Source organism: Acanthaster planci, linkage group LG11 (assembly GCF_054643075.1).
Source record: "Acanthaster planci isolate LZ-2023a linkage group LG11, COTS_SCS, whole genome shotgun sequence".
NCBI lineage: Eukaryota > Metazoa > Echinodermata > Asteroidea > Valvatida > Acanthasteridae > Acanthaster > Acanthaster planci.
In genome coordinates, this window is record NC_141787.1 from 2,242,278 (window position 1) to 2,269,629 (window position 27,352).

Genomic DNA, 27,352 nt, shown 5'->3' on the forward strand with positions numbered 1-27,352 from the left:
TTGACTTAGGTCTACAGTGTACTTTAATGTCGTTGACTTCAACATCAACAGATGTACATACGTACGTACGTAAGACACATGGGGAATACAAGGTATTACGTGTATTTTGCTTGGTGCTACATGCCGTCACTATTGAAACGATAGAGAACCATCCCAATGATAGACTTTTGGTGTTGTGTGGCCGACCCCGGATTAAATTAGCCCGACGAAGTTGCTCTACTTGGTGAAAATGACACAGTTGGTTGAATGTGTTCAAGGACGGGTATTTTTTTCTACAAAAAATATTTGCTTGTTTCTGGTGTTGCGCTCGCGATTCAATTTCATATTGACGACGTTGTCGCGTGACCACAGCCGTTAAACAGTGCATCTGTCGTAAAGGCCTATCGAGGAAAGCTAAAGCAGCGGACGAGATGACTTCCATACCTATATACGTTCTTCTTCTTGCTGTATTGGGTCTACCAGTACTGGCAACACAAGAAGAAAGTGGTAAGAATAAAACGAACAGGCGTAGATAAATAATTGAAGCGCACTGAAAGGTAAGTAAGTCGGCTTACGTCTTTGATCTGTAGCCCATTTGCTACATTTACTCCTCTGTACAATTTCAAGGAACGCTCTGCAACTTACAAATACAGAGTTGAGGACCACTGCAAACGTACATCTGGAGCAGATCAAGAAATTTCGCCCTGAGGAGATAAAGCTCCTCAATTTTGGTAATGTCCGATAATTGCCGACAGACAGACACATAGATATTGCGTTACATTGCTACTGATGTACAATTAATGACCTCCCACAGGATGTCATTGTTTCTATTATTACTAAAATCGGTTTTTCATTTTTTTTAATGTCAGAGCAGGGTTGCGGTTGATCCCTCAATCCCTCCCTCTGGATCTGAGCATGTACATTAATGAGAGACGCATAAAAGCTTTAATGTATAGAATAATAGAAAAGCACTTGCAGGAGGACTTTGAACTTGGTCATTTCCATCTGTGGAACTGAAATGGGTATCCTAAGTGATCTTTCTAGTTCTAGAACTTGGTCATTCATAACTAGTTCCCTGGCTCGTACCAGGTCGTTGGAGAGACTGTCATTAATTGTAAGGAGATAGTGGACTAATGTGTTTTGGGATGTGGGCTTGTCTATTGTCTGTAAGTACTACTAGCGTTTCGCGGTGTTGTAGCGACAAGTCCCTGCAAGTCCACCACAAGTCATCCAATCTTAAGCTAAGTCAAAAGCTATACCTTCAAATGAAATGTGACGAAAACTTTCCTTTGTCATCGTTTACCCAGCTATTTGTGATTGGTTTTGTGAAGGGACTTTTGACTGGACTGGAGAGGGATTTGTGAAAGAGGATGTAATGGCAGACCCGAGTGTACCCTATGACGTTTTGGTCCCAGTGGTACTTGTGGCCTTCTTGACAGAATGTACTGAAACTGCATTTAGAAATAACTCCCCAGAAGCGTAGCAAAAATCTTTGTGTGCTTTATGGCCAGAAAATTACTTCTGAGAGGGGTAAAGTGTAAACTATTAAATAATTCTCACTCAGCTTGAAAACATTTGTGTTTTTCAAATCCCTCCAACGGATTAGAATTTGTACATGTACACTTTAAGTTTGTTATTTTATATATTGTTCGCTCATTACAATTTCATTGTCGGTGAGGTTTCGTCTTCACAATAGCGTGTCGTTCAGTCTTTGCAGCTCAATTTAAAGACAAATTTTTCACCTCTCGTAAAACATGAATCTGCATCTCTGCTCTTTGTTGAAATTCATAACTTTATTGTTTGTTTCTTTGGAACTAATTTCCTAACATAAACACTAAAATAAAGGAAGAAATGTATTGGGGCATTCAAGTTTCTTTGATTATTTGTCATCTAAATTTGTAACATGTTTTCCAAACTTTTCCATTTATTTGTAATTCAAAGAATATTATGTTTTTTGGGCCTTTGTAATAATTTTAACCTTTGTTGATTATCTGGGCTGAATAGTTACGAGGACACAAATGCTTCAGCGTACATGAGGCTATATTACTGTACAAAAGTACTGAAGTGATTGATATACTTGCTAAGTTTATCTCTGAATACTACGATTCCACGGCCACGAAGAAGTATGTCAAATCCAGGAGGAATCGCCCCGAATCCTTCTAACTAACGTTATTCGTAGGGCTGTAAATGTGTAATGAATTAGCAAGGAGCCTTTACGTAAATTAGGCCTTGACACTAACAGTCCTGACTAATCTTATAATTTCAGGATTCAGACTTCGTTAATGAGCTAGATGGTCCTTTTTCACTGTCGCTTTAGTGGATCCTTAACGCGATTTTGCCAGGCGCGTAGGCATGGTTTGAATGTGTTTGTCGTACGCAAAACAAAATTTTCCTTCCGCATAGATTAAAATGCATGATTAGGCTTTGAAATATTTTTGTAATACAGCATTTAATGATTTATCGCTTATATTCACCATTAATTTATATTTCAAGACCCAGTTTTGCCGCCCGACTTCAATGCTTTAGCCCATTGATTCTGTCAATTTACACCACTGACTATATGGTCCTGGATTATGCAAAGATAGGCAGGCTGGTATAAAACGTCACACCTAAAATAATTTGGATTTCAGCTTCTGATTTAGAATAACCTCTTCTGCTTAACTCTTTGTGGGCTTCTTGTTCGGAGTCATGCATGTATGAGCAAGGATAGGATCTACCTGTTTATATCTGTCGATTCGAAGCTCACGTCACGGCCGACTGCCTTACGTGCAAATGGGACTTCTGGTCGATGTAGTCGTGAGCTTTTGGGCAATTATCGATACTTATTTGTGCGTGCTTTCTGAGCTTTTGAAAGAAAATACATCACGGACTGCCAGCCTTGCAGAATGAAATTCGGCCTTCAGAAACAAAAGCCAAAAGGGGAAAAAGAACTAGAGGTTCAAGTTTGTTTCAGTGACAAATAGGCTGTGATTGGGCGATATCAATCTGACGCCTTGCCTATTTTAGATGCAGGAAACTACTTGTGCAAAATAACATCTTTTATATCGACTGCATCTTTTGCTGGTGTCGCCCTGATGAAGATCAGCTGAGAATCAAACATAGTCATGTCAGGCGAATGGGTGTTACGTATTGATCAACCTTTTCCATGAATCGAATCTGATCTTTCTTTTGGATGTTCGCCCAGTGAAGAGTTAGCATTATTGCAGTGTCAGATGACTCACGCACGCAAACGAATGAAAAAAAGCGTATTCTTGTCCCTGCCTGATCATTTTCAATCTTATTAAATTTTTAACAGATATTTGGCCTTTGAAGGGCGCACATTTAATGTCTAGATCTCATCAACACAATCTCTTCACAATGTCAACACATCCCTGGCAATGAACATACTAGCTCCCAATCTGACAATCATGTCGCACTGCAGATAACGACCTTTCACGCGATGCACAAACACCTCAGCACAAACCTTCATTCTGTTTGGCTGTAAATCTGTCTCCAGAAAATATCCTGTTTGTTTTCAATGTGATCAATGCGTGTGGTTTGTTATGACGTCAAAAATCACTGAAAAAGAATATAACTCCTAACATTAATAACAATTTGGTTAGTTGTAGGAGAAGCCTTCCTATTTTGAGTTTCTATGATCTCATCATATCAATGAAATTCCGGTTACCCTGTGAGTCGAAGTCCTGTGACTTGCCGTTTGAATCAGTACTGAGCTTTGGCCCAGATATGTCTACAAGGTCTCAAAACAATTCTGAAGTCATAGTTGGATACTTTTTTCTTTTCGTTAAGTCACCAATACATGCGTTATAATGACGTCACAAAAGCAAGCGCATCTTTACATTTAGGTTTATTTAAGTAAGAGACTTCAGGGAATGTTCTAAAGCGTTTTGAAAATAACCAATGTACCGATTGAAGGTGTTTTAAACATTTGAAACGATGGAAAATATTGTCGAACTTCGACCAAATTCATTTCCCAGGAGCAATGGTCGACAGCTTCAATACCCCACACTCTGCATACTGCCACCCCATACTGCCACACTCAAGATATGTCAAAATTAAAGAATAAATTCCATACCTGTATCAGTTCATGAGAGGCAGGTGATAGACTTCGGTTGGGTTTTCGAAACTATAGTCAAATGCAATATGAAACCTGATGACGTCACTGCGACGTCACACTATATGCACATCCAGAGATCCGGCTTGATGTTCATGTTAGATTTTAAGTTTATACTTCATAATGTCTCAGAGAAGATGGCTGAAAATTACCTTCTGGAAGAAACAAGGGAAAATAACACCACAACGAACCCAATGAACCAGCAGGCGATGCCCAATCACCTTAAAACGGCAAGCTGAATCTGGATATTCACCGAAAAATTGCCTGGGTAAAATGTTAACCCAAGGAAGGGTGAAACCATTATTACTGCAACTACCTAAATATGGGCTGTGTTTAACCCAATTTCGGGATGAATGTTACTTTCTGTTTCATTTTTTACCCACAAACGGAGTGGATACTAACCATTGTTTGGTTAAAACAAACCAGACATTAATTTCAATCGCCTAAATTGGTTTAATTCCTGACCCTTGCAAAAATTGTGACCCGGTGTAATCCAGTTTTTTTTCCTTTGAAACAAATTAACTTCACAAAAGCGTAATGAACACATTAGCCTCATTATGGTAAACTTCAAGGTAAGATTCCCCATTCTTTCATAAGCTTTTAATTTCAGCCGAGGGTCCTGACACCGAATGACTTTTCTGTGTGTTTCAGGTATTTTATTTCCATTTCTGGGACCTGACGTGAGGTATCTGCCTAAAGAGGATGAAGAGACATCTGGGGAAGTTTTCTTTGCCTTTCCGTTTTTCTTCTTTGGTCGCAACTACAGTTCATTCTATGTAGGTTGTTTACTTGTTATTTTTGTGTTTGGTTTCTGTTTCTTATAAAATTAAGGTACTGGCAGAAAACTTATGGCCGTGGAAAGACTAACAGATTGGAGAGCGAAATTACAGATTAAACTCAAAATACATATACAGAACGAACAAGTCATATGATGTGGGTCTTTCCATGAATTTGAGGGCATATTTTGTGACAATCGGATACATATAAGGAGGATGCAAGGGTTCTTCCAACAAATAAACTGAACTTTTTTAATAATGCATGTTATGCACCTTTCTGGAGTGTTCAGGGTATTTTTCTGTTATTGAGCTTGATATCAATTAGACACAAGAGCTGGTTTCAATATAAACGTTGACACCACGCCAGCTTCATTTATTTTGGTGATATACAACCTTTTTACACCGCTTTTCCGACAAGTAAAGAGCAGGGAACACAGAAATTATTCTTTTCACATTTCTACACAGCTGAATACATTTCAATGGACCGTGAGACAACACAGGTTTGGATCAAAATGGCCAGGTCAGCTCTAATTACGATGGAGTCACGCATTCACTAGTATTGAAATGCATGCCCATATTCCTACCACTTTAGGTGAACACAAATGGAGTTATTTCATTTGGTGATGAACTGAGTTCCTTCCAAAGTGATCCATTGCCCTTGATGCTGACACCACTGATTGCAGTTTTCATGACTGACGTGGACACAACTGACTTTGGATTGGTTTTGCATCGTCAACTTCTCCGGTCATCGCAAAATGAAATGCAGTTTTGCGAAGCAGACGAAACTATCCGAGAGGTGTTTCCCGAGCAGTCCAGTTTTTCGGCGTCGATGTTGCTAGTAGTGACTTGGTACAGAGTTCGTCCATGGTACAGTGACTCACTGGTGAGTGGAAGTCTTAAATCCCACGCACTGTGCCTTTCGATGCAGTATGTTTTCTATCACCTGACACCTGTATACACTTTGAAATCACAGAGTCCCTGAGGACAAACACGTTAGTTTTTAATAATGAAAACGTTGTTCGTTATGTTGTTTCACAGAGAAACACCTTTCAGGCCGTTTTGGTGACCAATGGTGCTTTGTCCTTTGCCATGTTTAATTACGGCCAAATCCAATGGACCAGATCGAGCCGAAGGTCTAGTGGAGTTTCTGCCCAGGTATTATGAGTTCATGGTTATTCCTTCTTCGGGGGACCCTCTTTTTTGCAATTCAGGTATGGTCAACGACTCCTACACCATTAATGCATCTTTCACTGATGCCACCCTTAACATCAGTTTTGCAAATGGAATTTTAGGAATTATTGCACCCCCCTCCATTTTAAAAATGATCTCGCCCCACAGTACTCGATTCATATTCCATGCCGATAGGACTTTAGATAGCCTTATTAGCTATTGTGATTTTCTTATCCAACTGCCAACCCAAGTACCGACCTGGCAACCGATGTAATGCTAGGTGGTACATGCAGATAGCTATTCTTGTGGTAGCTTTTAAGGATCATAGTCACGTATACCTATTAGCCGTTCCTGCACAAATTCTTTGCAGTTTGCTGTTCACAGTTTTTTATTCAAATTACGAGGCTAGTAAAAGTTTTTTAAATCTTGTGTTTTTTTCAGTTAAGCGAACAAAAAAAAACAACAACGCTGAAACAAAACCTTTAACCCCATTCAATGTGCTACATTCCATGAGTAAAACAGTACTTCTCGGAGTTAATTAACCAGCGGGACCTTGCCTAAACTGACTAGTTACCATTGATGAAATACGCAAAACTCAGCTATTTACAAACGTTTTCTGGATTTTACCATTTGGGATGATTGAAATTAATTTACATTCTGAACTCAGGTTGGCTTCGATTCAGGTATGGTCAACGACTCCTACACCATTAATGCATCTTTCACTGATGCCACCCTTAACATCAGTGGTGAATCCAACATGGGCATGATAGGCAGATGGGTGTTTCGTATTGATCAACCTAAGATTGAGGGTAAGTGACCACGATACAAGGATATTGAATAGATATTAATTATTTTGCTAGAAAACCTTACCCAAATTTCCATTAACTCATTGTATGTTATAATACATCTTCGTACCTCTTCGAAAAAAAGATTGCTTTTTAGGGTAGTCGTTCCTGCTGACATCTCAAAATAATGCTGGTTTATATGTCATTCTCGGTAAAAGAACCTGACGACTTCTGAAGAAAAGAGTTAGGCCCGATATGTATAAATATTTGGTTATTCTTGCAGCTCCAACTGTGAATGCTTCCAGATCGATAAGTGAAATTGCCAGAGAATGTGCTGTCCCAGGTGAGTCTCAGCTCAGCTTCGACCACAAAGCTCGCAGGGTCACGTTGCCTGTTGAATGAATGTCAAAGTGTCTGTAGATGTGCCGCTCATTACCAGCGGGTGGACGTACCCGGATTGGCCCGTTGATCTGACAACCCACCGCGGATATTAGGCTTTTAGGAGTAAAATACCTTGTTACAAGCTTGCCGGTAATATAATTATTGTTATATTACACGCAGTAGTATGACACGTTCATATTAAAGCCAAGCCTTCAACGATTTTAAAAAAATTGCAGCGTAATTCTCTTGTAAGTATTAAAACAAATGCCTGGTTGAAATTTAATGTCTGCACACAAACCATTTATATAAGGAAAAGTAAATTTCTGAACATGCATCCTTTCTACTTACCTGTATTCCATGCAGACTAACTCATTTGTTTCTTAATCATTAGCCAACAACTTTAATAATGCTCTCCACGCCCTTTCTTAATTCTGAAAAATAATTCCTTTAGCTTTTAACGTGGCATCTGGCTGTAATAGCCTAACTTCAATTACGGTGATTCGGTGCCAGATTCGATACGTTCAGGGACTCTTTACGGTCAGTATTTTGACCAACAGAAGTTACAGGAAATCGTTGTGTGGCTTTATATTATGAAGAAGCAGCTAAGGAAGGCACAAACACAAAGTACTTTGTTAGCTCAGTTTTTCCCAATCAAATTCAGATGGGAGTCTGTGCATTGCTGACGGTAATCCTGAAGGATGCAGCTGCTCAGGTTCCCCTCTTGAGTGTACGTGCTCAGCGGGGTTCTTCGGCTTAAACTGCTCAGGTGAGTGCTCAGAGCTGGTCTTAAAAATCTCTATCTTTCAACTTATTTTTCAATAAGACAAAGACTTTTTAAAACTCGAGCAGAAAAGTCTGGAACGTAGCTCTAAGACTGTAACTCTAAGTGAGTTACCCCATCACAGCTGGAAGTGGATTTTCCTTCCCTTCAAATTGTCAATATCCGTGCAGCCAGTTATAGAAACTGCTCATTTTTCCTTTGCCCTATGTGGACAATGTATTTATTGCAGAAAAAGAACGTGAGCACAAAATATATTTATTGCAAAATGGCGTAGAAACTGGAACCAGAATTACTCAACAAACTCACGAGGGTTGATGTTAGAATACGAAGGATATGTCAATACATAAGACAAATGCACGGATGGATCAAGGAATGGATTGCGCCCTCAAGCCTTTGAGCTGAAAGTTGGAGATGTGGTATAAACAACTGCACTGTCTCCAATTAGTCAGCTCTAAAAATAGCCTATGAAGTGTCAAAATCAAATGCTTTTTTTCAGATATACTGTTCCCGTTCGGCTTTGGAGACGATTTACTTATCAACGATGACGATGACACTAACGGGGAGCTCCCAATTCCAATTGCGTTTCCCTTCTTCGGTCGTAATTTCAGCTCGCTCTATGTAAGTGCCAAGTCGGTTTTCCTGTTGACAGTATAGGAAAGAGTGGTCTTACATGACCGTTGAATTCCACTTTAATGAATTGATTTTTTGTCCACTTTTTAGGTGAATACTAATGGACTGGTCTCGTTCCTCGACGAAAATACTGGCTATACACCAGACAGGTTTCCTCTGGAGGAAGACATTCCTGTGGTAGCAGTCTTCTGGGGCGATGTCGATGTAGAAGAAGAACACACGGGTGGCATCTTGTATCGCACTGCTCTCCGTGACTCCCCGGGGCATGCCACGTTGTTTGCACAAGCGGACGAAATTGTCCGCCAGGTATTCCCTCAGGTGGCGGGGTTTTCAGCCTCGTGGATGCTGGTAGCGACTTGGCACAAAGTGGTCTTTCACGGAGCCGACGACAACGACGATCCTTCAGCAATTGTGAGTGGCACTGCCGAGAAGTATCCAAATTCGTTTGATTTTCGATCGCCTAATAAAAGATAGCTCCACAATCTTTTCAAAGTACAAATTTGAATGTGCACGCAAATCATTGTAGGAGGATCTCTTAAAATAAATATCTGATTAAATTCAACCGTTCTGTCACCTGCAGTTGGCTTGCAATAATCTAACACAATTAACCATTAACTACACGCGTTCTAGTATTGTTAAGTGAATAAAGGTCCATCTAATCAATGTGCATGTATGTTGCGAGAATTGAAAATGTGGGAATCGTGGAACTTTTACCAAGCACAGCATTGTATTGTGTATGGTTTTATATGTATCATTAAAGCCATCTTTATCTTATCCTGTCTTGATATATCTCTTTTCTATTCCCCAGTACAATACATTCCAAGTTATTTTGCTGACAAACGAAGTCCAGTCGTTTGCCATGTTTAACTACGAGAATGTAACGTGGACTACCGGTACGTCATCAGACGGCAACGAATCAGGACTTGGAGGCATTCCCGCCCAGGTATTTTAATTGAAGAGAAAACATGATGCATTCTTAGAATCTGAAAAAAAAACTCCTTGTAATGATTGTCGCTGTCAGTCATGTCGGCATTTCAATGGAGTAGTTTGTCGGTGATGCTCTGTGATTTGTCGCTTCGTGAACGAACGATCAGATCACGTTTGTTTCTGGTGTGATTCCGCCCGCTCCTAATCCTCATGGCGATTTATAAACTAGGCTTTTAAGGCAAATACCAACAATCGAAATGAGAATATCCGAATGTCTGACACACTATGTAATTTACGTTCCACTTTAGTAAGGTTCAAGGCTTAATGTCGTTAATGAGTTGAAATGAGCGTTTTTCACTTGAATAAGAGAAATTGTGAGGCTAGAAATTTTGACGGTAAATAAAAGAGCTTTCAAAACTGATCTAATCCAACAGGAAATTTAATGAGGGAAAGAGAGGAAAATTCGCTGCCTAATTCAAGTCCAAGACATTCCGTATCAACTTTTATTTCCCGTACCTATCATAACCTGCAAGCCAGTTCATTCGACCTCCCTCTTCCGTTCTTTTGTGGGCACAATCCTACAAAATGCTGATGTTGCTGCTAATTAATTCGTCGACCTATTTAAGAGGGTTCTCGATTTTTCCTCGTTGAGGTAGCTGTCTTCGCTATAAAAACTTCCTTCATATAAAAGTGTGTGTTGTCCGATATTGTGGTGATAATTTACCGTTTGTGAATGTATAGGTTGGTTTCGACGCCAGCGATGGCGTCAACTACTACGAAGTACCCGGCTCACAGAGTGATGACATTGTCAACATCGACCTGAGGTCCAACATTAACACGACAGGCCGATGGCTGTTCCGAATTGATCTCGATGAAATACAGGGTATGGTGGTATAAATGTTTTAAAAGTAGTGATGTAGCCTACACAAGCTGTGCCGGAAAAAAACACGAATCCTAACACAATGGTGAATTGACCGACGTTTGAAATGTACAAGTATAATCGTGTGTGTGTTTTTTGTTCAAAATTGAAACAGAATGCTTTCAGACGTCTTTCCTTCAGTCATTTTATCATCTGAAAGCATGTTGCTCCTCCGTTATGGTGCATACATGGTTATAGGCATAGAGCACACAATGTTGACGACATTCAAGAGTGGTTTCAGGACTTTTTTCTGGGACACTCTGTGTAATGACTGAGGCTGGAGAAACGGTTGGGTCTCGAGATATAGAGCTGTGTTTATCAAACGAACTTCTGACACGAAGAGAATTACACGTCACGAATCGCATACCATTGGAAGCCAAGGGAAAAGATGTTCACCTTTGGACCATTGAACTGGCTCGTTATGATTATGGTATAGCCACGTTAGTTCTTCCTGCTCCTTTCATTATTCCATGGCTCTAAATAGGACCAGTGGTAATCAGATGTCCATCCACTGAGGCCGTCAATGTGAGCAGCGGGAGTAGCCTTGGCAATGTGAACTGGACTCCTCCCCGTCCGTCGGCCGTGAAAATAGCCGATGATACCCCAGTGCCCGTGTCATGTTCAATTCCAAACCCAAATGGTGGTGATGACATCATCGTGACGACAGACTACTTGTTTCCGGTCGGTTCAACCAGGGTCACCTGTAACGCAGACGCTGTAGCCTGTAGATTTGATGTGACTGTTTTTGGTAAAAAAAGTCTCATATAATTCATAGAAAGGTGGTTAACTGATCGATTTGCACTTGCGTTTTTCCAAGAAGAGCATTAAATTCATTGTACATCGTAACGATTGTACTTCATTAGGACAAGTACTGTTATCTTTCGTATGGCAATTTACGTGTCGTTTTGTTTTATTGAATAAGGTGTTTGCCTTGACTTTTATTGTAATGATATGACTTTATTTTTAGATAACGAATCACCGATATTTCAAAGCTGCAAATCCCCCGACGCTGTGTACGTGACAGGAGGAACCAACGAGAGTCGGGTCGTCTGGGACACTGACGTAGTGTCTGCCGTTGATGTCGTCGACGGCCCAGTTGCTGCCAGTTGCTCACTTGTAGACGGAGACTCAATGAAGGTCCCAGTCACATCCAACGAAACCTTTCCTCTTGGGGTGACGACAGTAGAATGTGAAGCCGTTGATGCTGCTGGCAATAATGCTACTCCCTGCCAGTTTCATGTAATCGTGTCTGGTGAGATTTTTGGGACCCTTCTTTGTAAAGCAGCTTTCATAATAGTTGGCAACATTTGGCTTCTCCATGGACGACTTTGAAATATCCGAATGAAAAGAAAGAGGAAATGGGCTAGTATAATGAGAGAATGGCAATGCGCACTTCTTTGAGCCTTATTCCTCAGAAAGGTCATGAAGGGCACATAAAAATACTCAGTGTTTTGGCTTCGCCAACGGGGTTGAGTAATCTGGCTTAAATTTGATACGATTTTCCATCCATTCATCAACACAATTTCATTCCTTAACCTCACTGACTTGTTTCCTTTGTTTCAGGTATTTTATTTCCATTTCTGGGACCTGACGTGAGGTATCTGCCTAAAGAGGATGACGAGACATCTGGGGAAGTTTTCTTTGCCTTTCCGTTTTTCTTCTTTGGTCGCAACTACAGCTCATTCTATGTAGGTTGTTTACTTGTGACGTTTGTGTTTGTTTTCTCTTCTTTTCAAATGAAGTAACTGGCAGACCATGTGTGGCCTGGGAAAGACTGACAGAATGGACAGCGAAATTAAAGATTAAACTCAAAGGACATATAAGAGACGAGGTTGTATTCAGGTCTTTACATGAAGATGGGGCATAGTTTATGACTATCCAATACGTTTGCAAAAACTGTGTAAGGGGTTCCAAGTATAGACAAATCCGATGAGACGCCATTCCGAGAGGCTGCTTACAATCACGCAGCTGTCTCCACCTGAGCGCACGCGCGCGCACTTCAATTTCATGGGCACGCACCGCCTGTGTGCGAACAGGATGGCCCCGTAGTAATGGCGTCTAGTTTTGGTTGTTGGATTTGTCGATAAACTGAACTTTTATTAATAATGTTGGTTAGAGTATTGAACTCGGTCTTCTTTTCTGAAGTGTTCAGAACATTTTCATGCTATTCAGCATGCTATCAAAATAAACAAAGAGCTGGTTTCATTTGTAACCGGGACACACTGGTTTTATTTTGGGGGAAAATATTTCGTTTTCGGCATCAGTTTTCCAAGAAATAGCAGAAACACAGCAAATGATTCTTTTCACTTTCCTGCACTGTATAATACACTTTCATAAATGGATCACTAAACAACACAGTTTTGGATCAAAATGGCCAGGTCAGATCTAATTACGATGGCGTCACGCATTCACTTGCATTGAAATGCATGTCCATATTCCTACCTTTTTCAGGTGAACACCAATGGAGTTATTTCATTTGGTGATGAACTGAGTTCCTTCCAAAGTGATCCATTGCCCTTGATGCTGACACCACTGATTGCTGTTTTCATGACTGACGTGGACACAACTGACTTCGGATTGGTTTTGCATCGTCAACTTCTACGGTCATCGCAAAATGAAATGCAGTTTTGCGAAGCAGACGAAACTATCCGAGAGGTGTTTCCCGAGCAGTCCAGTTTTTCGGCGTCGATGTTGTTGGTAGTGACTTGGTACAGAGTTCGTCCGTGGTACAGCGACTCACTGGTGAGTGGAAGTCTTAAATGCCACGCACTGTGCCTTTCGATGCAGTATGTTTTCTATCATCTGACACCTGCATCCACTTTGAAATTACAGAGTCCGTGAGGACAAACACATTCGTTTTTAATAATGAAAACGTTGTTCGTTATGTTGTTTCACAGAGAAACACCTTTCAGGCCGTTTTGGTGACCGATGGTGCTTTGTCCTTTGCCATGTTTAATTACGGCCAAATACAATGGACCAGATCGAGCCGAAGGTCTAGTGGAGTTTCTGCCCAGGTATTATGAGTTTATGATTATTCCTTCTTCGGGGGACACTCTTTTTTACAAATGGAATTTCAGGTATTACTGCACCCCCCTCCCATTTTAAAAATGATCTCACCCAACAGCTCTTTATTCATATTCCATGCCGATAGGACTTTAGATAGCCTTATTAGCTATTGTGATTTTTCATGTCCAACTGCCCACCGAAGTACTTTAATATAATGCTAGGTGGTACATGCAGATAGCTATTCTTGTGGTAGCTTTTAAGGATGATAGTCACGTATGCCTATTAGCCGTTCCTGCACAAATACCTTGCAGTTTGTAGTACACAGTTTTTTATTCAAATTACGAGGCTAGTAAAAATTTGTAAAATCTGGTGTTTTTTCTTCCTTGTGCTAGACTATCAATTAAGCGAACAAAGAAACAACAACGCTGAAACAAAACCTTTAATCCCATTCTTTCTGCTACATTCCATTAATAAAACAGTGCTTCTCGGAGTTAATTAACCAGCGGGACCTTGCCTAAACTGACTAGTTACCATTGAAGAAATGCGCAAAACTCAGCTATTTACAAATGTTTTCTGGATTTGACCATTTGGGATGATTGAAATCCATTTACATTCTAAACTCAGGTTGGCTTCGATTCAGGTGCGGGCAACGACTCCTACACCATTAATGCATCTTTTACTGATGCCACCCTTAACATCAGTGGTGAATCCAACATGGGCATGATAGGCAGATGGGTGTTTCGTATTGATCAACCTAAGATTGAGGGTAAGTGACCACGGTACAAGATATTGAATAGATATTAATTCTTTTGCTGGAAACCCTTACCCTAATTTCCATCACTCATTGTATGCTTAAATACATCTTCGTAACTTTTCGTAAAAGAGTAGTCGTTACTGCTGACATCTCAAAATAATGCTGCTTTATATGTCATTCTCGATAGAAGATTCTGACGACTTCTGAAGAAAAGAGTTAGGCCCGATATGAATAAATATTTGGTTATTCTTGCAGCTCCAACTGTGAATGCTTCCAGATCGATAAGTGAAATTGCCAGAGAATGTGCTGTCCCAGGTGAGCATCAGCTCTGCTTCGATCAGAAAACTCGCAGGGTCACGTTGCCTATTGAATGAATGCCAAAGTGCATGTAGATGTGCCGCTCATTTACCAGCGGGTGGACGTACCCGGATTGGCCCGTTGATCTGACAACCCACCACGGATATTAGGCTTTTAGGAGTAAAATACCTTGTTACAAGCTTGCCGGTAATATAATTATTGTTATATTACACGCAGTAGTATGACACGTTCATATTAAAGCCAAGCCTTCTACGATTTAAAAAAAATTGCAGCGTAATTCTCTTGTAAGTATTAAAACAAATGCCTGGTTGAAATTTAATGTCTGCACACAAACCATTTATATAAGGAAAAGTAAATTTCTGAACATGCATCCTTTCCACTTACCTGTATTCCATGCAGACTAACTCATTTGTTTCTTTATCATTAGCCAACAACAGTAATAATGCTTTCCACGCCCTTTCTTAATTCTGATAAATAATTCCTTTAGCTTTTAACGTGGCATCTGGCTGTAATAGCCTAACTTCAATTACGGTGATTCGGTGCCAGATTCGATACGTTCAGGGACTCTTTACGGTCAGTATTTTGACCAACAGAAGTTACAGGAAATCGTTGTGTGGCTTTATATTATGAAGAAGCAGCTAAGGAAGGCACAAACACAAAGTACTTTGTTAGCTCAGTTTTTCCCAATCAAATTCAGATGGGAGTCTGTGCATTGCTGACGGTAATCCTGAAGGATGCAGCTGCTCAGGTTCCCCTCTTGAGTGTACGTGCTCAGCGGGGTTCTTCGGCTTAAACTGCTCAGGTGAGTGCTCAGAGCTGGTCTTAAAAATCTCTATCTTTCAACTTATTTTTCAATAAGACAACGACTTTTTAAAACTCGAGCAGAAAAGTCTGGAACGTAGCTCTAAGACTGTAACTCTAAGTGAGTTACCCCATCACAGCTGGAAGTGGATTTTCCTTCCCTTCAAATTGTCAATATCCGTGCAGCCAGTTATAGAAACTGCTCATTTTTCCTTTGCCCTACGTCGACAATGTATATATTGCAGAGAAAGAACGTGAGCACAAAATATATTTATTGCAAAATGGCGTAGAAACTGGAACCAGAATTACTCAACAAACTCACGAGGGTTGATATTAGAATACTAAGGATATGTCAATATATAAGACAAATGCACGGATGGATCAAGGAATGGATTGCGCCCTCAAGCCTTTGAGCTGAAAGTTGGAGATGTGGTATAAACAACTGCACTGTCTCCAATTAGTCAGCTCTAAAAATAGCCTATGAAGTGTCAAAATCAAATGCTTTCTTTCAGATATACTGTTCCCGTTCGGCTTTGGAGACGATTTACTTATCAACGATGACGATGACACTAACGGGGAGCTCCCAATTCCAATTGTGTTTCCCTTCTTCGGTCGTAATTTCAGCTCGCTCTATGTAAGTGCCAAGTCGGTTTTCCTGTTGACAGTATAGGAAAAAGCGGTCTTACATGACCGTTGAATTCCACTTTAATGAATTGATTTTTTCTCCACTTTTTAGGTGAATACTAATGGACTGGTCTCGTTCCTCGACGAAAATACTGGCTATACACCAGACAGGTTTCCCCTGGAGGAAGACATTCCTGTGGTAGCAGTCTTCTGGGGCGATGTCGATGTGGAGGAAGAACACACGGGTGGCATCTTGTATCGCACTGCTCTCCGTGACTCCCCGGGGCATGCCACGTTGTTTGCACAAGCGGACGAAATTGTCCACCAGGTATTCCCTCAGGTGGCGGGGTTTTCAGCCTCGTGGATGCTAGTAGCGACTTGGCACAAAGTGGTCTTTCACGGAGCCGACGACAACGACGATCCTTCAGCAATTGTGAGTGGCACTGCCGAGGAGTATCCAAAGTCGTTTGATTTTCGATCCCCTAATCAAAGATAGCACCATAATGTTTTCAAAGTACAAATTTGAATGTGCACTCAAATCATGTAGGAGATTTCTGAAATTAAATCTCTGATTAAACTCAACCGTTCTGTCGCCTGCAGTTGGATTGCAGTAGGCCTAATCTAACACATTTAACCATTAACTAGAAACGTTCTGATATTTTTAAGTGAATAAAGGTCCATCTGATCAATGTGCATGTATGTTGCGAGAATTGAAAATGTGGGAATTGTGGAATTTTACCGAGCACAACACGATTCTGTTTGGTTTCATGTATAATTATAGCAATCTTTACCCTGTCCTGTCTTCATATATCTCTTTTATATCCCCCAGTACAATACATTCCAAGTTATTTTGCTGACCAACGGAGTGCAGTCGTTTGCTATGTTTAATTACGCGAATATAACGTGGACGACCGGTACGTCATCAGACGGCAATGAATCAGGACTTGGAGGCATTCCCGCCCAGGTATATCAATCAAAGCGAAGGCATTACATGCACCCCTTTCATCTGAAAAAATCCTTGTAATGGTAGGAACTTTCGTTCATGTGGGCATTTCTATATAGGAGTTTGTGAGTGTTCTGGACGTCCTGGAGGCAATGTAATTTGCAACTTCTGAAACTAACAATCAGAGCAAGTGTAACTAATGTGACTCAACCTCCTCAGAATACCCATAGCCATTAATAAACGAGGCTCCTAGAGCAAAATGCCAACAATCGGAATGAGGATATCCGAATGTCTGACCACATTATGTAATAAAGGTGCTACGTAAATAACGAGGCTCAGCGTCGTGAAAGAGTTGAAGTGAGCGTTTTTCACTTGAATAAGACTAACTTCAAGGCTATAAATGGGGTTGTGGTAATTTACCGGTACCATTTGTAACTCATCAGGTAGGTTTTTCCTCGTTCGGGTTGCATTTTCTGCTATAAAAACTTCCTTCATGTAAAAGTGTGTGTTGTCCAATAGGATGATGATACTTTACCGTTGGTGAATGCTTAGGTTGGTTTCGACGCCAGCGATGGCGTCAACTACTACGAAGTACCCGGCTCACAGAGTGATGACATTGTCAACATCGACCTGAGGTCCAACATTAACACGACAGGCCGGTGGCTGTTCCGAATTGACCTCGATGAAATACAGGGTATGGTGTTATCGTTATAAAAAATGTCGAAGAGATGTATAGGGAATCCCAGAAAAAATAATCCTAACACAAAGGGTTTATTAACTTTTACCAGTTTTCTTGTAATATATGACCGCAATCATGTGCTTGTCCTAAAGTTGAAACAAAATGCTTTTAGTTGATATGTCAGTGGCTTTTCTTCGGTCACACTTCACGCAGCGTTATTGTTCATTGCCTGGTGGATTGTTTGGTAAAAATGATTAGTCAACATTTATTTGTGTGGAATGTGTGGAAAAGAATGCCTATTAGTTTGTTTGGAGAAGAGCGTCTCAGGTAATGTGATGTGAACAGACTATGCAGTAGGCATTTTTGAGGCAGTAAGCCTTTGCATTGATAAAGGCTATCCGTTGAAACTACATGTAGTTTAACATTTCACTAACGTGGTCCAGCTTACCACTGAGAAAAGAGTGTGATGAAATGGGATCTTATAAAATCTATGTAAATTTCCTATTTTTCCAAAGGTTGCATCCTCCATAATGCCTTAAAATAAATTGTTGAAAATGGGTTATGATCTCCGAAATAGTGGTGCTGGGTGAAGCTTCAGTGGTAGAAATCCAACAATGTATCATTTCCAAGCACCCTGTTCCTTATTTATGGTAAATACATAGTTATATTCAAACGGCACACAACTTGGCTAAAAAAACCCGTTTGTTTCAGGAATTTTTTTTGGACACCTTGTATAACGACTGAGGTTTGTGAATCGATAGAGCTCCAGGCATAGAGCCGTATTTGTGTAGTTTAATTCTATAAAGAAGAGTTTCGAGCCGCAAGTTAGGGATTGTGTACCTTTGGAAGACCTGAGAAAAAGGGTTGTATTATTTTTTTATTATTGACACCTATAAAACATCGGCGTTGTTTGTAGAATGAAGTGAATTTTCTGTATTTTCCACTGTCTCCAGCTTCACAAAGTTGAAAGAATTCCTCGTTATCGACTAATACCTATATTAAATCTGGATCCAAGTGGGAAGACAGTTGTTAATCCCTAATGAGTAAGTCTCGTATTTCAAAAAGGAAAGGTCATCCCACAACAAAGTTGGCATGCCAGTCTGGTTATGGCCGCGCTGACAGGGCGGACTTCGAGCGTATATTTCTGTTCCCATTTGACGCGTCAATATCTTGGGGGCATTCGCCGTTACCGAACTGGCTCGATAATGGTAAAATCACATTAAGTCAGTGAGTTTTATTATTTTATGTTCTAAATAGGACCAGTGGTAATCAGATGTCCATCCACTGATGCCGTCAATGTGAGCAGCGGGAGTAGTCTTGGCAATTTGACCTGGACTCCTCCCCGTCCGTCGGCCGTAAAAATAGCCGATGGTACCACAGTGCCGGTGTTATGTTCGATTCCAAACCCAAATGGCGGTGATGACATCATAGTGACGACAGACCACCCTTTTCCTGCCGGTTTAACCAGGGTCACCTGTAACGCAGAAGCTGCAACCTGTAGATTCGATGTGACTGTCTTTGGTAAACAAAATTAGGTGCAAATGTATAAGAAGGTAGTAAATGATCACTTCATACCAGTTTTTATTGAACGAGAGTTTTTATTTATTATTTTTAAATCGCAATGAAGGTGTCCGTCAACTAGTTTAACCTTTTGGAAGACAATTTATATTTCATTTCTTTATCCACCTCGAACCAGCTCAGGGCTCACTGAGTGACGTATTTTCCTTGACTTTCTTTCAAGTGATGTGACTTTTTTTCAGATAACGAAGCACCGATATTTCGGAGCTGCCAGTCCCCTGACATTATCTATGTGACAGCGGGGACCAATGGGAGTCGAGTCGTCTTGGACTCTGACGTAGTGTCTGCTGTTGATGTCGTCGACGGCCCAGTTGCTGTCAGTTGCTCACTTGTAGACGGAGACTTGATGAGGGTCCCAGTCACATCCAATGATACTTTTCCTCTTGGGGTGACGACAGTAGAATGTGAAGCCGTTGATGCTGTTGGCAATAATGCTACTCCATGCCGGTTCAATGTAACCGTGACTGGTAAGAGAATTTTTTCATTTGGTGCCTTCCTTCGTAAAGCAGCTTTCATTATAGTTGCTAGTTTTTGTTTTTTCCATTGACGAGTTCAAATACCTATCGGCTTTGTTTTTCATCGTTTCAGGGTCTTTTTCCATGCTATTTTCAATAGAAGAGTATTGCATTAAAAGAATGGCCGGGGGCATTATGTTGAATTGACCAATTACACGTATCCCAATCGTGGTTCGTTTGTGTTGTATAAAAAAAACTCGATCAACCTCCGTAATCGTTGATAAAGTTGGCTGTCATTTGCCAGTGATAGTATTTTGTCATTAATTCTGTCTCTGATGCTGTTCTGAACTTCCTATCTAAATTCCGTCCACGGTTATAACCGAACGCAGACTCACCGATGCCAACCCATGAGTCATTAGCAACCGAAGTAACAACAGCCTTTGTAAGCAAAGGTAAGAGCTGTTTGGTACATTCGGGCAGCATTGTTATCAACGCATATCTACATCGGTTGTATTTTTTTATTTTACTTTTGCAATTTCAGTTCACTGTACCCGGGTCACTAGTCTTTCCCTGTAACATGAATGCTTGATTTTTTTACCCTTTTTATAGAAGAAACAACAAATAGTCAACTAGCTACAGAGGACCACGTACCCACAACTGACGCCCCTGGGGTCCCGTCAACTGAAGACCGCGCACCTGCAGCTGAGGCCACTGAGTTTTCGTCAACCGAAGACCACGCATCCACAACTGAGGCCACTGAGTCCCCTTCATCTGAAGACCACGCATCTCCAACTGAGACCACTCAGTCCCCGTCAAATGACGACCACTCACCCACAACTGAGGCCAATGAATCTCTGTCAAGTGACAACCCGACACCTCCTACTGAGGCACCGAAGTCCCCTTCAACTGACGACCTCACACCAGCTCCTGGGGCCACTCAGCCACCGTCAACTGACAATCACACACCCGCATCTGGCATTACAAAGTCTTTATCAACGGAAAGACAAGTACCAGAACCTGTAACAAACATCACGTCTCCAACGAAGGGAATTACTATAGCACCCACAGTCGTGGTCACACACACAACGCACTCACCCACTAAAGGTAAAGCATCATATTTTAAATTACCCACAAATTTGTTGGTTGTAGAAAATATGCCCATGGCATTTCTTTGAGTTGACGTAAATATTTATTTTACAGAAGATTTTGTTTTCCACCTTCCAAATAAGAAGACACTTTTACGTATGACACCCCAAGGTGAAGAAACAACATGTAAAATGGTGCACAAAATAAACCAATGAAATTTGGATTGAAAAGAGTGACTAAAAGTTCGAAAAGAAAATTCCCTTGTTTACAGTTAACAATTAATTGCTTGGGTTTTCGATGATAATGCCTTAAAATGTTCAAAATGTTATTAAGAGACAAATTACGAGATGTTCGTTTTGCTTCCAGTTTGTCTGTTGTCAGAATCGAGTTGCCTTCAAGGAGCATTTGATGAAGCTCATTGCGAATGTGTATGTCCGATAACAATTTCTGGACAGACATGTCAGGGTAGGATACATTTATTTCCTTTGTGAGTCGAATGCATTAGGTTATGAAATAGGGATGTTAGTGACATCTAGGTAGTTATTGTGTATTATCAACATTGATCTGTGGTCTTGTTTTGTCATGCACCGTATTCCATTTTGCATTAATGCTAATGCATTAAAAGAACATTTTTGCTTTCTGCAGTTCCTAATCCATGTTTAGATTCCACCCTTTGCTCTGGAGAAGGTCATTACTGTGTTGGAAATATCAACATCAGCGTTGGTTATGAATGTGTTTGCAATGCACTGTCCGGATATCTCACCCTAGGAGACGGCTCTTGTACAGGTGAGCATTCAGACCCCTAAGAAACAATAATCTGAAAGTTACGTTCATGCTTTTGTAAGCCTTTTGGCAGTGCCGTATTTGAGTGCATCACAAGTCCTTTCACGAGGCCCTTGACAAGTCCAGTCACAAGAAGCTCGTTATAAGTAACATGGTGAACAATGACAACGGAATGTTTTTGTCACAGCTCACTTGAATGGTTTGAAAATTGCCTTATAGGGACTTGCAGGGACTTATGATAGGGCCTATACTCGAATACAACAGTAGCTTTTGGACACTGGTCAGACATCTTCTATAATTATGAGATGCATTTCATTGTTTGTAGACAAGATTCGATAGCACGTGTGAACCAAACTGATTTATGAATAGTGACATCGCATATTCTCTAAAAAATACACTCATCCAATGAAAATCGGCGACAGAATGGCGAAACATGTAACGCACGCGACATTCATAACGATAAATTGACCCGGCCCTGATTGGGAATGAACCGTTTCCTGATTGGGAATGAACCGTTTCCATACGTATGTTGTGCACAAACACGTCTGTGCAAAGGGGTCGACACCTCTGAAGACAAACCTACTTAGGTAAACTTACATCATTGACTTTGAAAATCATTCAGGTCGCGTGGCACGCGTGTTTAGACTGCGAATCTTAGGTATCAATGGAGACGCCGTTAACTTCTCGCCCGTGTTCAGCAATCCCGGTTCATCTGCCACTAAAGATGTTCTTCGTACCTGTCAGCAAGTAGTGAGTGTTGTTGTTGTTTTTTGCAAGTCAGCGGCTTCAATCCATCTCGTGTCTACACAACTACACCTCAACCTGGGTTTTTTGTTTCAGGACCTATTCTTTGGTTAGACGCTACACAGTAATCTCACCCAGAAACATCCGGACGATTTTGAAGTTCAACCGTCTCGAGAGAACAGTTTTTTTAAATTTTATAATCAAGGTAGCGCAATCGCTTTGATTGTCAACTGTGCAACAAAGAAAGTACGTATGACGTTATGGCTGTTTCATACTTCAGGCAAATGTGAAAGCGAAGTGAATTTGACGTAACGAAGCATTTCCAGCGAAACTCGGTGGAATTAAAAATGAGTTAAACATTTGAAAATACGCAAATTATTCGATCTAGCCGTATACAGTTGTGTCTGTGTTCGTTTTTGCACTGAGCACAAACCGGTCTTCAGGTTGATACTTAGAGTAAGGAAACCACGCCCTTTCTGAGAATATCAGTAGTGTTTTAGCTTATATTATAATGTTTTATCCCGTATTTTATCCAATATGTCCACCTAGGTGATCTTTGTACTGAAACAAGATGCACGGACCTCGGCCGTTCTTGATGTTGTTGGTATCATTGTGGTAAGCGGGGGGAGCCTGATTGTGGAATTTGTGGCTTTATTCGATGGTACGAATGACGCACCGGCGATACCAGCTGTGCATACCATACAAAGCATTCTGCAGTCTTCCAGCAGACTTGAGGACAACTCAGATTACCTGGCAGTGGACACGCTGTATGTCACCACAACACGTAAGTCCAAACCATTATGTAATTGGGTTGTTTGTAGTGGGGTGGGTGCTTATGGCTGAGATATGGGGAGTGCGATTTACACCCTTAAAACGTTCAGGTGGAAAGGAATCAGTCCTGAAGTGAGACCCTTTACCTAACTGGTCCAGTTGCAACGTTAATGTGAATATATGTGTACTTATAAAGACCTTCCCTCAGTTTTTTTTTAGTATATTTAAGGAGTTCCACTTGCTGTGTTTGACATTGCTGTAGAATCGATATCGACCTGCCCTTCCGACTACTGTGCAAATGGTGGAACGTGTGATGTCGTCGGACTCTACCCGTTGTTCAGTCTAACGTGCAGGTGGGTATGGCTCAATGACACTGACATATATTAGCAGCTGTCAGTGCCGAGGGATTGGTCAATACACTGGGAGTGCGTGTGAAGAAAATGAGATTTCTTTGCTGTTTTGAGAAAATGCACTGTGATTAAACCTTTCTTATAGTAACTAAATAATTATTTGCGCAACATAAAATATGTATAGTGGGAGGTTTAAAATAATTTTTCTTTGGACTGACATAATCAAAATAATGACCTGGTAAAATCTGAAAAGTGTCGGCCTGTGGAAAAATGGAATTGTATACCCCTTAATACGACCTGAGAAAGGAATTTGTTTCTGACCAAATAACAAAAGAACAATTATAGGTATTTCAGAACAGTAGATTCCTTGGGCATGCATTTTACAAAGTCACCAGGCTGGTAGAGTTTTCTTTTTCTGTCAAACGTTGTGAATGGTTATACCACGCGCAGATGCGGTACGTCCTTCACTGGTGAACACTGTGAGACCGTTATCCCAATCAGCGGAGGCATCCCAACTGATCCCCCAATGGCTGCAGTGACAGCTACGCCCAGTCAAGGTGTGATATCATTCTTTTGATTATCTTCAAACGTTTATACCCACCAGAAAAGAATTGTGCAGAGCAGCCTCGTGCTGAAAACATTCTTCCAATTTACCCACTGATGACCCAGTAGAAGGTTTGCATGCTGGGAGATTGCAGGCCAGTGCTCTTGTTTCATAGGATATGCATAGTGGAGGTTTCCCCGTGGAACAAAAAAAGTGTTATGCAAGATCGCTTCCATTAAAAGCCTCAGTACCTCGCACGGTAAACGGAAGGTCGTTTATAGAAAATTTGTAGGTATGACATCTTTCATAAAAAAGGTAGAAACCGCTTTTGCGAAAGGCTCGGGAACAGGTAGTATCTTTGCTAGTATCTGACCTTACTTTCTCTCATGTTCATATTCTACCCGATCGGATTACTCACCGCTATTAATAAATTAGGCTTTTACTGGAAACTGCCTCAATACCAAGCGTGCCGGTAATACATTGCACAACGCAGCAGCAGCATTATATTGGTAGTGTGCTTATAAGGAGGTTCTCCGAATCCCAGCGGGGACTTTGTTTCCTTTTCCCCCTTAGTTTGGTTCGAAAGATTCGAAAGGTAATGAAATTTCCTCCGAGATTTACGGCTGTTATATTGTTTTACTTAACGCCCATTTAAACTCGTTATAGATGTTAACCCCTGATGCCTTTATAAGGCTGGCACATGCATTACATAACATGATGATTAAATTTCACGGTTTGAATATCAGCAGCTGTCAGATCAGGTGATAATTCAGCTAGCTTCGCATCAATCTCAGTTTTGTAGTGAATGGGCTCCTGTTAAAATTCATCGAACTGCGATCATTAGGATCGTGCACAACTTGCGCAAATAGTCCATAAAAATGTCTTGTCTAGAAAATTTACAATGGCTACTGAACATTATGTTCCAGATGGCTTATCATGGCCACTTTACTTGGTCATCGCTGTTTGGCTTTTACTTCTTGTTCTTGCGATGTGCGTGTTGACGTTTATCTGCATCATTCTGAGGAGGAGGCGCTATGCCCCAGCCAAGTCGGGCTATGGCATTCCCGCTCGTTGGGAATTTGATCGTCGGGCTAGGGAAGACAATGTGTCTGTCTTCTCTCCCGCACCACAACCTTACCAGGTAGGCACAAGCTTGCATTGCAAAAGTTGGTTTCCGAGGGAAAAAATGAAGCAACTGAAAGGGGTCACCAAAGAATATTCCTTTACAAAGCAATGACTGGAAGAGCCTGCTTGGCTTTGACTTTGGCGTTTTTCAATCATGTGGTTTATACCTTCATATTTAAGAAGCTTGTTGCCGTGTGGCTAGAGTAGAATTATTATAGGCCTTTATTGTGCTACCTGACAAGCGCTATTATTCCCCATGGTAGGCAAAACTATGGCTATTCACGAAAACTATGGCTCTTCATGAGTACAAATCCAAAACAAAAACAATTGTAAGAAACTTCTCACGCAATTATTAAACACGAACTGGTTTCTATTAAATACGAAATGAACATGACTTCTACTTAGATCTCATCGGAACAGTTCTTGAGACCCTATGTCGCATTAGGCAACGAAGAGATGATGTATCATGAATACGAAGAGGTAAGGGACAAACAGATTATTCCAGAGGTAAATACCGCTTCACGTATTTGACAGCTCGTTGACGTCTGCGAATTTCACCTCCGTTGATAAACCAGTTCTCTTTTTTTCAGGGACAAGTGGAACATTTCAAAGGTCGGCTCGTGCGGAACCCCGCCTTTTCTGGCCACTACTAGATCGATCGCTCTGCCTTCCTGTTGGTGTGCCGTTGTTTTAATGATGATATTTCTCTAATTGCAAACAACACTTCATGGTTATCTGTGGCTTGCTTCATATTTCAGATGTTAGGTTAGCAATATTGTGTATGAATGTATTAAACTGTTTGGGGACTTGGAGTGTATGTAAACATATAGTATACTTTCATAATAATCCGTAATGAGGATCTTTGTAGCGCGTTCTAACAATAATTATTTTGACAATAATTAGTATTTCCCGTTAAGCCCCAGACATCAGGGAAAGTATTATATGGTGCATAAATTTAGATATCTATTCAATGAATGTGGTTTGTAGTGTGGTGTGCAGTTACATAAATTATGTTAAAGAGGTAGTGGTAAAGATAGCAATTTCATGAAGGTGTTGTGTACTTTCCAAAAGAATTTGTAATAGGTCTATAGTAGACAGTATTAGTCACCCTTTCCAAACCCGCAGTGGGTCGACAAATTTTGCGCGGTATGATCGGCCGACGCAAGTCCAGAATAAAGAAAAGAGAATACGGGATTTAGGGAGTACTGTTATGTAACAATGAGTAGGCCTACTCCCAATAAGTACATGCAGGGACTCTGTAGGGGTTAATTCTTTTAGAAGAAGAAAAGAAGCAACTTTGTAAACTCTGGCAGTATGTAAAAACTCTTAACGGTACATGCATCAATATTCAATAGCAATGCAGGGAACAGCAAACAAGTGTTCCAAGAAATATAGCAAGTATTATTATGAACTGAAAGTGTCTGTCGTGCACTTTTTATCGGTGTCAGAAGCTTTTTTGAAATTCGTATCCCTGAATGTAGGATGTTATTTTCCCACAGTGACACTGGTATTAGAAGGATTTTTTTTTCATTTTATGTATTCACACGTGTGAAAACTTCCATGGCACTGAGTTTACGCATATTCCCAACGAAGAATAAAAAAGTTCTCGTATTGTGGGTCAAAATACTATGTGGATTACTTTGTGCGCAATGTACTCGTAATGGTTTTCATGGAAATGCCTATACGTGTAGATACAATTCAGGAAAAAATCCGTTACTATAGCTTGTTTAAAACATGACGTCGTGTTACAGGATCCCCCTTTCCACCTAACACTTGATAGGCCTACCAGGCACGATTTTTGGCAGAGGGTTAGCCGTTCAGCACGTCTTTACACCAGCGGAGTAAATATGTGGTGGCGACTAGGGGAGAGGGATGAGTCCGAGAGGCGTTGTTCAGTTTTCAAAGGCTGTGCGGCCATTTTTACTGCTGGAATTATGTGGGTTTTGACGAATGCCTTCTGAGTTTGTGTTTATTCTTGCCCCAATGAATCCATATATAATACGGCTGCGAAGGCAATTACATGTGCCAGGCCCTTAAGGCGGGATTTTAGAAGATTGAAGAAAATATGTACTTCTTGAACTTTTTTCTTGCAATTTATGAACTATTATCTTCATTTTTGTCTCCAAATGCATAACCTTTCGCATCCTGGTAACAACGAAATAGAAATGACTTTCACGATAAGGTATGACAGAGGTATGTAAACATTCGAAGTGTGAACATGAGCAAACATGTCAAAGGCAAGGTGCGAGCAGAATGGGGCGGACATGACTGGCCTGCAGACACAGTAGGGAAGACATAATAGGCCTGCGGACAAAATAGGGCGGACATA

At 40.8% G+C, this 27,352-nt stretch overlaps 1 protein-coding gene across 1 annotated transcript; it reads left to right on the forward strand.

The window, feature by feature from the left end:
* Positions 1 to 372: 372 nt before the first annotated feature.
* LOC110975750 (uncharacterized) lies at positions 373 to 27,241 on the forward strand. Its single transcript, XM_087143621.1, has 36 exons — positions 373 to 486; positions 4,745 to 4,869; positions 5,462 to 5,752; positions 5,908 to 6,024; positions 6,707 to 6,848; positions 7,108 to 7,167; positions 7,867 to 7,971; positions 8,483 to 8,604; positions 8,707 to 9,027; positions 9,425 to 9,559; positions 10,285 to 10,426; positions 10,947 to 11,210; positions 11,430 to 11,714; positions 12,026 to 12,150; positions 12,914 to 13,204; positions 13,360 to 13,476; positions 14,093 to 14,234; positions 14,478 to 14,537; positions 15,238 to 15,342; positions 15,854 to 15,975; positions 16,078 to 16,398; positions 16,795 to 16,929; positions 17,461 to 17,602; positions 18,845 to 19,108; positions 19,348 to 19,632; positions 20,010 to 20,072; positions 20,230 to 20,724; positions 21,073 to 21,171; positions 21,352 to 21,492; positions 22,112 to 22,239; positions 22,783 to 23,017; positions 23,267 to 23,357; positions 23,805 to 23,911; positions 24,825 to 25,039; positions 25,429 to 25,503; positions 25,614 to 27,241. Exons 1-36 carry the CDS (start codon positions 411 to 413, stop codon positions 25,674 to 25,676), a joined length of 6,006 nt encoding a protein of 2,001 aa, XP_086999747.1. The 5' UTR covers positions 373 to 410; the 3' UTR covers positions 25,677 to 27,241.
* The last annotated feature ends 111 nt before the right edge of the window (positions 27,242 to 27,352 follow it).

Excerpts from the sequence above, each read along its gene's own strand:
- LOC110975750 (XM_087143621.1), top strand. The coding sequence starts at position 411 with ATGACTTCCATACCTATATACGTTCTTCTTCTTGCTGTATTGGGTCTA. Across the intron at positions 4,870-5,461 it reads GCAACTACAGTTCATTCTAT|GTGAACACAAATGGAGTTAT; the intron begins GTAGGTTGTTTA and ends CTACCACTTTAG. Across the intron at positions 23,358-23,804 it reads TTGTTCAGTCTAACGTGCAG|ATGCGGTACGTCCTTCACTG; the intron begins GTGGGTATGGCT and ends TACCACGCGCAG.